This window comes from Sus scrofa, chromosome 3, assembly GCF_000003025.6.
Source record: "Sus scrofa isolate TJ Tabasco breed Duroc chromosome 3, Sscrofa11.1, whole genome shotgun sequence".
NCBI classification, from domain to species: Eukaryota; Metazoa; Chordata; class Mammalia; order Artiodactyla; family Suidae; genus Sus; species Sus scrofa.
In genome coordinates, this window is record NC_010445.4 from 72,903,952 (window position 1) to 72,916,875 (window position 12,924).

The 12,924-nt window shown below is 43.4% G+C and overlaps 1 protein-coding gene across 6 annotated transcripts in view; it reads left to right on the plus strand.

Annotated features, from left to right (window-relative positions):
• Positions 1-12,924, plus strand: part of AAK1 (AP2 associated kinase 1) — a 166,339-nt gene that overhangs the window by 109,975 nt on the left and 43,440 nt on the right. For all 6 annotated transcript variants that reach the window (XM_021087408.1, XM_013996085.2, XM_005662495.3 and 3 more), the window contains exons 9-12: positions 1,576-1,679; positions 5,342-5,421; positions 9,722-9,876; positions 10,897-11,219. In XM_021087408.1, coding sequence (XP_020943067.1) covers positions 1,576-1,679; positions 5,342-5,421; positions 9,722-9,876; positions 10,897-11,219 — 662 coding nt within the window. The remainder of the gene's footprint in view (positions 1-1,575; positions 1,680-5,341; positions 5,422-9,721; positions 9,877-10,896; positions 11,220-12,924) is intronic.

Below are 12,924 nucleotides of genomic sequence, written 5' to 3' on the forward strand. Positions count from 1 at the left end.
CCCAGCACCACTTGCTGAAAAGATTATCTTTTCCCCATTTTATATTCTTGCCTCCTTTGTCGAAGGTTATTTGACCATAGGCATCTAGGTTCCTCTTTTTAAATTTATTTTTATTTTTATTTTTTGGCTGCACTCATGGCATGCAGAAGTTCCCAGGCCAGAGATCAAACCCGTGCCACAGCAGCAACCCAAACCATATCTTTTTTTTCATTTAAACAGCTCTTTATGAATGTTTATAACATGACATCTTTCCTAAACACTGATCTGTTTCACTTTACAAACTATTGGAAGAGTCCACTGTCACCATAACTCACAGTTTTAAATGATGTCACCATTCGAGCCTGGATGAATGAAACTTAAGATTTTCTTTGGATCTGACTAGCAAAACAGAAAAGAGTCAGTCATTTGCTAAGCAGCATTAATACTTTCTTTGACATTTCTCCTATTTTCAGTATATTCTCTCTGTTCTCATCACTGTTACTGAGGTATCTACTGACCCTATCAGCTCATGCCTGTACTGGTGGATTGGCCACCAGCTTCTCCCCTCCCTCAGTCTGTCCATCACACCCTCACCATAGGATTAATCTTATAAAATGCCACCTTATCATGTCCCTATTCAGTAAACTTCAAGGTTTGCCAATGGTCCCATATGTTCTGTGTTCCATCCCCACACTCTTTCCTTTATTCTCTGACAAGGAAACACCTCTACCCCCATCCTTCTAGCTCCTCTGTTTCCTTGCAACTAAGCGTTCTCATGTCTTTCTCCAAGTCCATCTTTGCTCAGACTCTTTTATAACCTGGAATGTCTTTTTCTCTGCTTTCCCCTGACTAAATTCTTTCCTGCCTTCAAGGATCAGCTCGGCTCCTGCCTCTTCTGCAAAGGCCTTCACAAGGCTGCAGCCTCATTGGTCTTTTCTCAACTTAGTGTCCAAACCATTCATTTGATTACCTACGAGATAAATGGCCTTGCATTATTGTTTGCGTATATTTGTGTGTGTGCTTGTGTGTTTTCTCAAAGATTTTTTTTCCCCCCTGAGGATTTTTCCAGCTTCAGAAAGGGCAGAAGCTTGAAGGATCTGGAAATAGAACATGTGATCTATAGATCACAGTAAAAGTAGATGTATATTTATTATCTTTTCTTTTAGATTGGAAACCAGCTAATATCTCCAACAAGAGAATAATAAATACATGAAATTTGAGTTGTTGTAATTATCAAGAGTTGTTGTCTAGCAGCTAGTATGAAAGGAGGCCAGAACTTCCCAGGTACCAGAATATGAATGTGGTAACTTTGACATTGAGAGCTTTGAGTCCCTGCTGTGTGGGGCACAGAACATGAACTTAAGTATGTTTGTTATACTTCAAAACTTTGTTATTTTCTTGCAGATAGATAAAATTTTAGGAAAGTTAGAGCTTCCCTTTCTGAGAGGGGATGGAAAGGGCGAATTGCAAACTGTCTGACTTTTATGAGAAATAAAAATTTTGAAACAACAGAGGTAATAGAGAAACTATGCTTCTTAACTAATGTAATAACTCCTTGGGTGTTGTTAAATACGTGTTCGCCTGTGTTTGTCTTAGGGTATATGTTGGAACCAGACCCTGACAAAAGGCCAGATATTTACCAGGTCTCCTTCTTCTCATTTAAACTACTCAAGAAAGAATGCCCAGTTCCAAATGTACAGGTATGTGAAAGATGCTTTTTAGGGGAAATAAATATTATCAAATTGTCATTCAGCATTCCTAGGGTATTAATTAGCTCTTTAAATGAATATAGGCGTCCCTTGCTTTCTCTTGTAGGGGGCATTCAAGCAAAGCTAACTATGAATTAGTCGCTATAAAGGAAATCCAATTTTCCCAAAGAATTTTTATTATTATTATTATTATTATTTTGTCTTTTTAGGGCTGTACCTGCAGCATATAGAAGTTCCCAGGCTAGGGGTTGAATCTGAGCTGCAGCTTCCAGCCTACACCACAGCCACAGCAACGTGGCATCCAAGCCACATCTGCAAACCTACACCACAGCTCATGGCAATGTCAGATCCTTAACCCACTGAGTGAGGCCAGGGATTGAACCCACATCCTCGTGGATACTAGTAGGGTTCATTACTGCTGAGCTATGATGGGAACTTCTTTCCCATGAAATTTAATTATAAAACCAAGGCAAAGGTTTGTAGTCTAGTGGTTAGGATTCAGTGCTATTACTGCTGTGGCCTGGATTGAATCCCTGGTCTGGGAAGTGAGATCCCACGTCAAGCTGTTACACGCTGCAGCCAAAACAAAAACAAAACAAAACAAAAACCATCAAGGCAGTTACACTTAAACGAACAAACTCTGTAAGGATTGAGTTGAACACCTTGGGTAAAGATTGACCAACCTGTTGTCTTATCAACTGTCATAGATCCCTGAGAGCCACATATCTGTTGCGCTTTTCTGGAGGAGGCTGGGCTGGCTGCTTTCCTAAGGCGAGACCCCGCCCTTGTTGCTCTGCCTGTTGGAACATAAGCCCCTTGTCCCTTTTCTCCATTGTTGCGGCAGAGCTTTCTTTTCTTTTCTTTTTTTTTTTTTTTTTGAAAAATGAGTTATTAATCTTTATTCCAATGTCTGTCCACAACAATATAAGGTAGTTCCTATCTGAATTCTCTCAGTACAATATCATTGAAAAGGTCGAAGTATTTTTTCCTCTGCTTTCTCTGCCAACAGAGACATTTCTTTACTAGGCTCAGAAATTACACTGTTTGACCAAGGGGTTGGTTTCCTTTCTCCCAGCTCTCAGCAAGGAGTTCAGACCTGTTGCTTGTCAGGTTCAAGAAGGACAGTGGTCCCTTCCTGCCTCTGGCCAGTGCCCAGGGGCTGTGCTGACCTGGGAAAAACAAGGCAGTTAAGATGCTGAGGGTTAAAAGGCCCACCACATGTGGACTGATTGAAGGAGAAGCTACAATGGCTGAGGCTGCACTCATGCAGGCTAATGCTCATATCCAAATATTTGAAGGGTCATAGTATAGAAGAGCAAGAGTAATTATTTATTGCTCCACCAGAGCTTTCTTGATTTTGCTTCTTTTGTTGGCCAGTCTGTAAGCCACACTCCTTTTCTTCCACCCTCCCTGCACAATCAGCCATGGCAATGTTTTCTCCATGCAGTAATCTTACACTCTATGCACAGTCCTGAGAGTACAGTGCTTGCAAATGCCCTTTTTTTTTTTTTTTTTTTTTACAGTCTTAGCATATTTTTCATGTCATAGTGTGATTCAACTTTCTTGAGCATTTTACTAATGAATATTGTAATAAATAAATTTTAATCCGAAATTGTCTTGCTAGTTTCTCTAGTAATGGATTTCTGATGTTACTCTTGGGGCTGGAGGGTGCTGATAAATAACACTTTTCTTTCACTCCCATATTTGAAATCGGTTGTGGACACTGTTCTGATGGAGCTCAGCATATTGACTTTATTACTTCAAGGTTGAGTCAGAGACGGTAGCTTGACCAGTCAGACTCCCTAACATTAGATCCACATGCCTGAGTAGTGAATGCCTGGTTCCTGAGACACAGGCTCTTCTGGAGCAGAGGGAGGGTGAGGGCAGGCCAGATGAGCTCACTTTTCTCTCCCAGTCTTTATTAGTCAAGCAAGTTACCCCTTTCCCTTGGGAGGAGCGTGTTGGAGGGTGGAAGAGAAGCCAAGAGACATTTTTAGCAGAAATTCCCTCCACTTGAGGATGTGAAGGAAATAGAGGTGCCTCCTAAAAGCCACTTTCATATTAGTATTCCATAATTCAGGTTTCCCAGATTAATATGGGGGATAGGAGTTCTCACTGTGGTGCAACATGTTAAAAATCTGGCGTTGCCACAGCTGTGGCAGAGGTTTCAGCTTCAGCTCTGATTCGATCCCTGGCCTGGTTACCCCCACATGCCACAGGTGAGGCCAATAAATAAATAAATGTAAGACGGGAGATATTGTACAGTAACCTAAGAGAACATGCTTTATTTTGCTAGCCCACTTTCCCATTCATAAGGTTAAATAACATGAAATAGAATTGGAAGCATTCAGGTTGGTAACTTGTTTTTAAAAAGTGCTCTTCACAAGTCTCAAGCCATTTGGCACTTGCTCAGTAGTGATAAGCTGTTGCCTTGTGGTTAGTGCTCCCTCAAGAGGCGCTGATAGATGGATGGTGCAGAATTCAGGCCCTAGGTGCTCTGCCTGGCTTGTGGATTGAGTGATGCCTCTCATGCCGGGAAGAGGGGCAGGTTCAGCCATCAAATACATGGTGGCTGCAGTGTCCCAGCCTCCTTGCTGGAAGTGAGTTACACAAAAGTCAGCTCCAACCTCTCTAAGCTCCAGCAGAAAAATAAATAGTGATATAGTTTGTAGACCTCTTTGCGTGCCTTTCATAACCTCTCTTCTAATCTGTGCTCTGGGAAGAGGAACATACTGAGTTTAAGCCCCAGTGCCCTTGCATGGCATAGAAGAGTGAGAATGACAGGGAGGGAGTGTGCTGCACTCAGGCTGCTCTGTCCCCTCCTTGGATCCTTTGCCTCCTGGACTGGGGCTGAGTCTAGTGGGATAGACTTTAGATAACTTCCTTCCCTTCTCAGACCAGAGATCAGGGTCTGGAAGCCACTCTAAAAGACCCTAATGTGTATTTTCATTGGCCCAGTCATGCTGATTCTTCTTCTTCTTCTTCTTCTTTTTTTTTTTTTTTTTTTTTTGTCTTTTTGTCTTTTTGTCTTTTCTAGGGCCACACCCTTGGCATATGGAGGTTCCCAGGCTAGCGGTCGAATCGGAGCTGTAGCTGCTGGCCTACACCACAGCCACAGCAACGAGGGATCCAAGCCGCGTCTGCAACCTACACCACAGCTCACGGCAACACCAGATCCTTAACCCACTGAGCAAGGCCAGGAATCGAACCTGCAGCCTCATGGTTCCTAGTCGGATCCGGTAACCACTGAGCTACGACGGGAACTTCCATGCTGATTATTCTTTTACGAAGAAATCTGTGGGGGTCACTTTGGGAGGTGGGCTAAATGGGCAAAGGGAATCAAAAGTTACAAATAAACAAGTCACGCAGTAGAATATACAGCACAGCAACTATGCTTAATAATACTGCATTGCATAGGTGAAGGTTGCTAAGAGAGTGGAACTTAAAAGTCCTCATCACAAGAAAAAAATTCTGTAACTACATATGGTGATAGCTGTGAACTAGACTGATTGTGGTGATCATTTTGCAATATGTACAAGTATTGAATCAATTACATGGTACACCTGAACCTAATAATGTATGTTAGTTATATCTCAGTTTTTTAAAAAAAGAAATCTGTGATGTTCTTTTAAAATTTTCTTTCAATTCTGTAGAACTCTCCCATTCCTGCAAAGCTTCCTGAACCAGTGAAAGCCAGCGAGGCAGCTGCAAAAAAGACCCAGCCAAAGGCCAGGTAAGAAATACAGGGGAGGAGGGTGCCTTGTGTTTCTTCATTCTTCCACTGCACAGTTAGATGCACTGTGCATGACGCAACGTGTAAGATGGCCAGAGGCTGCCCGGTCCCGGAAAGGGAGCTCTGTCTCCCCGAGGCAGAAATTGTTCTCTGGGAGTACAAGTTGGAATATCATGAAATACAGTGATCTACACCTGAAAGAGAATCCGAGTTCCTCAGCTACTTCCTTTGCTTGGGAATAGGTGCAAGGACATTCAGAGATGTGGTGACAGCTGGCCTTAAATGTTGCTAGCACAAGAGTGTGCACTAACATGTGTCCTGGCCTTTCTGTAGCCCACTTCACCACCCTGATCTCCATACCCCTGTCCTTCTTACCTTCTGTGGTTCCAGCCATGTTAGGAAAGTACAGTTCAAAGCATTGAGTCCATGACCAGCAAAAGAGCCTGTGGATCTTATAATCACGTTCTTTTTTTTTTTTTTTTTTTTTTTGCTTTTTAGGCCTGTACCTGCAGTATATGGAAGTTCCCAGGCTAGGGGTCATTCTGAGCCATGCCTGCGACCTCCACCACAGCTCACGGCAATGCTGGATCCTTAACCCACAGAGCAAAGCCAAGGATTAAATCTGCAACCTCATGGTTACTAGTTGGATTCATTTCTGCTGCATGGCAACGGGAACTCCATGCTAATCACATTCTGTGTAATAGGTTCTTCCCAGAAGCAGACCAAGAGAAAAGTCAGGAAACTAGGAATTTTTTTCTTTTTCTTTTTCTTTTTTTTTTTTTTTTTTTTTTTGGTCTTTTCTAGGGCCACACCAGCAGCATATGGAGGTTCCCAGGCTAGGGATGGAATCGGAGCTATAGCTGCTGGCCTACACCACAGCCACAGCAACGCCAGATCCTTAACCCACTGAGTGAGGTCAGGGATCCAACCTGCAACCTCATGGTTCCTAGTCGGATTCATTAACCACTGTGCCATGACAGGAACTCCCAGGAAACTAGGATTTTACTGGGGAAATGCCCCCATGAGAGAAGATAAGGAAGGAGCCCAGGAAGCTGAGAGATCCATCTGGAAGTGAGGAAGTCTGATCCAGAGACAGGGATCAGGTTAGCTCAAAGTGACCACACAATGTCAGGAAGGTGCATCACAGATGTCGGGGAGTCCTGCCTTTCAGGAACGAGCCTGCCTTAATATCCTTGTGGCTGGGGCATTAAGGCTGAGAGCAGCCTCTAGGAAGTGTGCCCTTTGGGCAAACATGGCAGTGGATTTCAGGAGCACAATAGCTGGGGCACTTGGTCTTTTATGCCCTTGTGGTCGGAGGTTTGTGAGGCACATCCTCTTGGCTGCCATGCCTTCCAGATGGCAAATTCTAAGAATATTCCAGGAGAAGTCTGTACCCCACTTTTCTTTCCACTCCCATGGCAAGGAAACCTTAGTACAAACTCTGTCAACAAAGCATCCTAGATGGAAATATGTGGATTTTAAAACTTCTATGTTTTAAAAATGTTTTTAATTTAAAAAATTCTTGAATATTTATAGAATAACTATTATGTGTATAGGGCTATTTGAGATATGGCTCTAAAGTAATGCAACTTTGATTTTTTAACAGACTAAGCAAACTACATCCATGATGTTACTTTACAGTCTATTTATTTCTCAATACATCTGCCATGCTCACTTCTGGGAATTGCTTTGGGGGCCGTCTGAATTAGCTTAGTCTTCTTGGGCTTAGGGCCATTCTGTACTAGGCCCAGACATGGTATGTACAGAGGTTAAGCAAAGATCTATTCCAGAAATCACATACATTTATAAAAATTATAATTCCTCCTGATGCTTGAGTGGTACTCTGTTTTGTAAAATCTAGAAAATAATATTTCCATCATAAGACAGATGTGAACATCGGGCACACTCGTGACTGTGAAACTTTTATAAATTTTCTGGTGCCCAAACTATTAGTTTCTATGGATCTCAATATACAGACCTTCCAGCCACGAGGTTTGGGTCTAGGTTGTCCTACATATAATTTGCAGCGATTTCATTTGCATTATCATATTTGCTCGCCAGTCCTGAGAGGTGGGTTTTTCTTTCCATGTATGTTTTTAAAGTAGCCACTATTCATTGGGGCATCACATATACCACATACCATACTGAGTACTTTACATGAATAAGATTACTTTTTTCCCCCCTTAAAACAATTCTATGAGGTTGTGGTTGTTCTCACTTTTCATGACCACACTCAGAATTGTAAGTCACTCACTGCCCTAGGGAGTTAGTCAGTCTGTGGTTAGTAAAGAATCAGAACTCCAGCATCCTCACTCTTTCTGCTCTGCACGAGGTGAAGTGATTTGCCCAAGATCACACAGCAAGACAGCTTAGAGCCAGAGCTCCTGGATCTGTATGTTCTTGCAACGTTTTTTTTTTTTTTTTTTTTTGCCATTTCTTGGGCAGCTCCCGCAGCATATGGAGATTCCCAGGCTAGGGGTCTAATTGGAGCTGTAGCTGCCAGCCTACGCCAGAGCCACAGCAACGCAGGATCCAAGCTGTGTCTGCAACCTACCCCACAGCTCACGGCAATGCTGGATTGTTAATCCACTGAGCAAGGGCAGGGATCGAACCCGCAACCTCATGGTTTCTAGTCGGATTCGTTAACCACTGCGCCGCGATGGGAACTTCATGTTCTTGCAACATATTAAGGTCCATACAAACATTTTGACCACTCCTCAGTTTATAAAAGTTTTGCAGTCATTGATACATTTGATGTTCACATTTGCCTCGTAATATAGGAATTATTGTCTCCATTTTACACGTAAGGGACCCAAGGGTAAAAGAAGTTCAGTGACATGCCTGTTATCATGGTGAGTGGGGAGCTAGCGTTCAGATACAGTTTTCTTTGACTCTATCCCATTGTTTCTAAAAACATTACCCTTAGGAGACCAGTGTGCCAGTGCTTGGCATTTGGTTTTCTACAGAAGTCTGCTTACCTCCCTCACCCTTGGCTTGATCTTTCTTATCCATTTCTGCTCTTTCCCATCCTCTGTCCTGTTTTCCTGCCCTCCTGCCTTGCCCAGGTCACAGCTCCCCACATGTGATCGCTTTTCTATTATGGTTCCCCACCCAGCACGAGAGCAGGATGCCAGTGAAAGCCTCGGGGTCCAGGATGGCCATTCCTTGGAGGCCCGTCTTGAGGAAGGACATGGGGCCAGCTGCTTTGCTTCCTATTTTCCATTTTATTGAGGCCATGCCAAGCATATTTTGGAAATATTCATGAAGATTGTTTATTTTGGCCTTCACCTCAGCTATTACTCCCTAAAGTGTATTTCCAAAGGACAACAACTCTGATCTGAGTTAGGTGGTAGCCAGCTGCCGGCACTGCTCTAAGGCAAGGAGAGTTACCGCCAGAGCTGTTGCACCATCACAAGGAGCACAAGACCACACCCTGTTTTCATTTCGTGTGATTAGATTTCATGTGAGTTCTAGAAAGTACAAATGACAGTGGCTTATATAAGATAGATTTTTTTTTTTCCTCCAAGTAAACCAAATCTGGAGGCAAGTAGTCCAGGGCTGGTATGGAGTCTATTCCACAGAGTCCTCAGGTACCCAGGCTTGTTGAAGCCCATACATCTACCATCCCTGTGATTGTGGCCGTGCCCTCAGAGATTGGTAAGGCAGCATCCCTGTTCTAAGCAGCAGGTCAAAAAATAGAGAGAGACAGAGGGCACGCACAGAGTTTCTTAAGGTTTCCGGAAGCTGCCACATAACAATCTGTTGATACCCTTTGTAGGCCAGAACGTAGAACGTAGAACTTATTTACCCTCCTTTTTATTATTTTTATTATTATTTTTTTTGTCTTTTTGCCTTTTCTAGGGCTGCTCCCACGGCATATGGAGGTTCCCAGGCTAGGGGTCAAATTGGAGCTGTAGCCACTGGCCTATGTCAGAGCCACAGCAAGGTGGGATCCGAGCCGTGTCTGCAACCTACACCACAGCTCATGGCAATGCCAGATCCTTAACCCACTGAACAAGGCCAGGGACCAAACCCGCAACCTCATGGTTCCTAGTCGGATTCATTAACCACTGAGCCACGAAGGGAACTCCTTTACCCACCTTTTTAATAACATCTGGTAACATGTAACATCCTGTGGAACACCCTATCCGAAATACCGATTAAGCGGATCTGGAAGGTTTGGATGCACGTGGAAGTGAACGCTTATTCCGTCTCTCCATCTATACTCCATCTCCCCCTTCTTCATTTTCTCACACTCTTAACAGGAATCTTTTTTTTTTTTTTCCTTTTCTTTTTCTAGACTGACAGATCCCATTCCCACCACAGAGACTTCAATTGCACCCCGCCAGAGGCCTAAAGCTGGGCAAACTCAGCCCAACCCAGGAATTCTTCCCATCCAGCCAGCCCTGACCCCTCGAAAGAGGGCCATGGTTCAACCCCCACCTCAGGTCGCAGGTCAGTAACTAGATTGATACAGCTCTTTGTTAGCCTGGGCAATAGAAGTCTTGGGGAGACTTGTTTTTTCCTGGAAATGAAATCTAGAATAATGGTTTTCCTTGAGGAACAAGAGGTGAGCTGCCATTGAAATGGTATGGTAAGTAGCTGGTAAAAGGGAAGCCCTCATTGACCTCTGCGGTGCATCTCTGAGGCCAGTGAAGCCTGCTGTCTCTGTTTCTTCTAGTCTTTGCTGTGGTCTCATAGCTTTCATTCATCCCATACCTACCTCTTTATTTTGTATTTTTTCTCCCCCGTACCTCCACCACCACACCATGCAGAACTTCTGGGGACAGGGATCAAATCTGCACCATAGCAGTAACCAGAGCCACAGCAGTGACAATGCCGTGTCCTTAACCTGCTGAGCCACCAACCTTCATATACTTTTTTGCATTAAAAAAATATTTTTTAACACAGAGGAATTATTTCCTTAATACTATGTGTCTTAAAGTGCCTGTCACCTTGCCATGTTTTGGTGTTCTGTTTCTAATGAGTCGACTGAGTTTCCTTCCTAAAGAGGGTTGATACAAATGATCAAGTCACTGAATACAGCTGTCACTCCCCCTCCCAGCTGCTTTTGGCAAATTTGGTGGCCATTTACTTACAAGGCATCCCTACTGCAGTTGTGTAACATACATGTAAACATCAAAGAGTGCTTTTGTCCTGCAGCATGCCAAGAGTGCGAAGATTGTCTTTAGATACAGTAGTGTCAAAGGCCAGTTGAATATATAGCTTTTCTGGGTACTGACTAAATGGGATGGTGAATAAGGGAGGACTTTCTGAAGGAGTCAAGTATATTGAACACTGTCATTGAACCATGTTTTGAAAAACACGAAGCACATGGTTTGGCAAGAAGAAGGAAGAGCCTTCCGAGTGCAAGGACAGTATGGAGCATGATTAGCTGTCCACTTACTATCGTCTCTTTCTTGTTTTCATTCAGAAGAGTTTTGAGCCCTTATATGGAATTTATTCTCCTTGTAGGATCCAGCAATCAGCCTGGCCTTTTAGCCAGCGTTCCTCAACCAAAAACCCAGGCTCCCCCCAGCCAACCCCTACCGCAATCTCAGGCCAAGCAGCCCCAGGCTCCACCCGCCCCACAGCAGCCACCTTCTGCTCCAGCCCAGGGTCTGCCTGCGCAGGCCCAGGCCACACCCCAGCACCAGCAGCAGCTCTTCCTCAAGCAGCAGCCGCAGCCTCCCCAGCCGCAGCCACAGGCGCAGGCACCACCAGCTGCACAGCAGCCTTCAGGCACATTCTATCAGCAGCAGCAGCAGCAGCAACAGCAGCAGGCTCAGGCTCAGCAGGTAAGGTGGTGAATCTGACCCTTGCTTTGCATCTGTGTCAGTCATCCCTGTGAAAATGTCCACTTGCTACACACGTGTCCTCCTTGGGAAGACTGAGAGTTAGGTGATTGAGGTGGGCCTTGCTTATTTCTGGAATTTTTCATTTAATATTTTCACGCTGCTATTGACCACGGGTAACTAAAATCGTACAAAGTGATGGAGTTCCCGGGGTCATGTAGTGGAAATGAATCCAACTAGCATCAATGAGGATGCGGGTTCAGTCCCTGCCTTTGCTTCATGGGTCTGGGATCCAGCATTGCCATGAGCTGTGGTGTAGGTCACAGACACAGTTCGGATCTGGCATTGCTGTGGCTGTGGTGTAGGCCTCAGCTGTAGCTCTGATTCGACCCTAGCATGGGAACTTCCATATGCCCTGGGTGCAGCCCTAAAAAAGAAGCAAAAAAAAATTTTTTTTAATTAATAAAATCGTAGAATGTGAAACTGCAGATAATGGGGGGACTATGGTAAAGTCTGGTTGTCCTTTCTTTTATTAATATTAAGATCAGTCAGTGGGTTTGGTGTTGTTTGTCTGATCCAGTCATTTAATATTCTTCTTCAACTTGTTTCCTAAGCCCATTAATTCATTGGGGGTGGCAAAGCAGTGATACTCTAGCATTCCCTCTTCATTTAGGGGCTGGAATTTTTCTATAAAAAACTTTTTCATCAAGTATATGATTACCCTGAGATACTGTTTGTACAGAAAAGGCAGCAAAACACATGAGCCGTTCCTTGTGTTTACCAGTTTTCAGAATAATGTGTTTGTTCCTAGTATCATCCAAAAGGTGAACAATGAATGTTTTGTTTTGTTCATAGTATCATTATAAAAGCATGCATCTTAATATATTTGATATGTTTCCATACATTGCTGTTAAAAATTTTGTTCCAATTATACCAATTTTGGCCAGTGAAAATCTCTTCGGATTGGCTCCTGGGTCCTTGGCTGTGACTTCAGTCGCCTTTAATGTTTGCTTGCTCTTTGGTATAACAAGCTGTTCCAGGCTCATTCTCCCCTTGACTTGGATTCAGCCATTTGTCTAAGGAGCTGTTCCCCTTTCATAGAAATGGTATGTAGAGACCACAGTCCTGGTGCCAGGGATACATACTCATTTGCTAATGAGTTAGTTACTAGTTTTAGGCCTTTTCAGTGAACAATTAGGACATATATTTTTTGTATTCATAGAATATATGCCATGAGTACACATTTATACTTCTAAAGCAGATTTGTCATTACAGGATTTTTGTTTAACTTCTTGGATTTTATATTTGTATTTTTCTCATCTAGAAATCTTGATTCCTAACATTAACATAAATTTCATAATTGATTTATAGTTTCAAGATAACAATATGATTACTGAAAATGGTTTCTTTGCCTTTTTTTTTTTTTTTTCTGTCTTTTGTATTTAGGGCCACACCCATGGCATATGTAGGTTCCCAGGCTAGGGGTTGAATCCGAGCTGTAGCCACCAGCTTAAGCCACAGCCATACCAGCACCAGATCTGAGCTGCATCTGTGCTCTTAAACCAGAGCTCATGGCGACGTTGGATCCTTACTTAACCCACTGAGCGAGGGTAGGGATCAAACCCATATCCTCATAGAAACAATGTTGGGTTCTTAACCCACTGAGCCACAACAAGAACTCCTGCTTTTGCTTTTTAGTTGTTTTTTA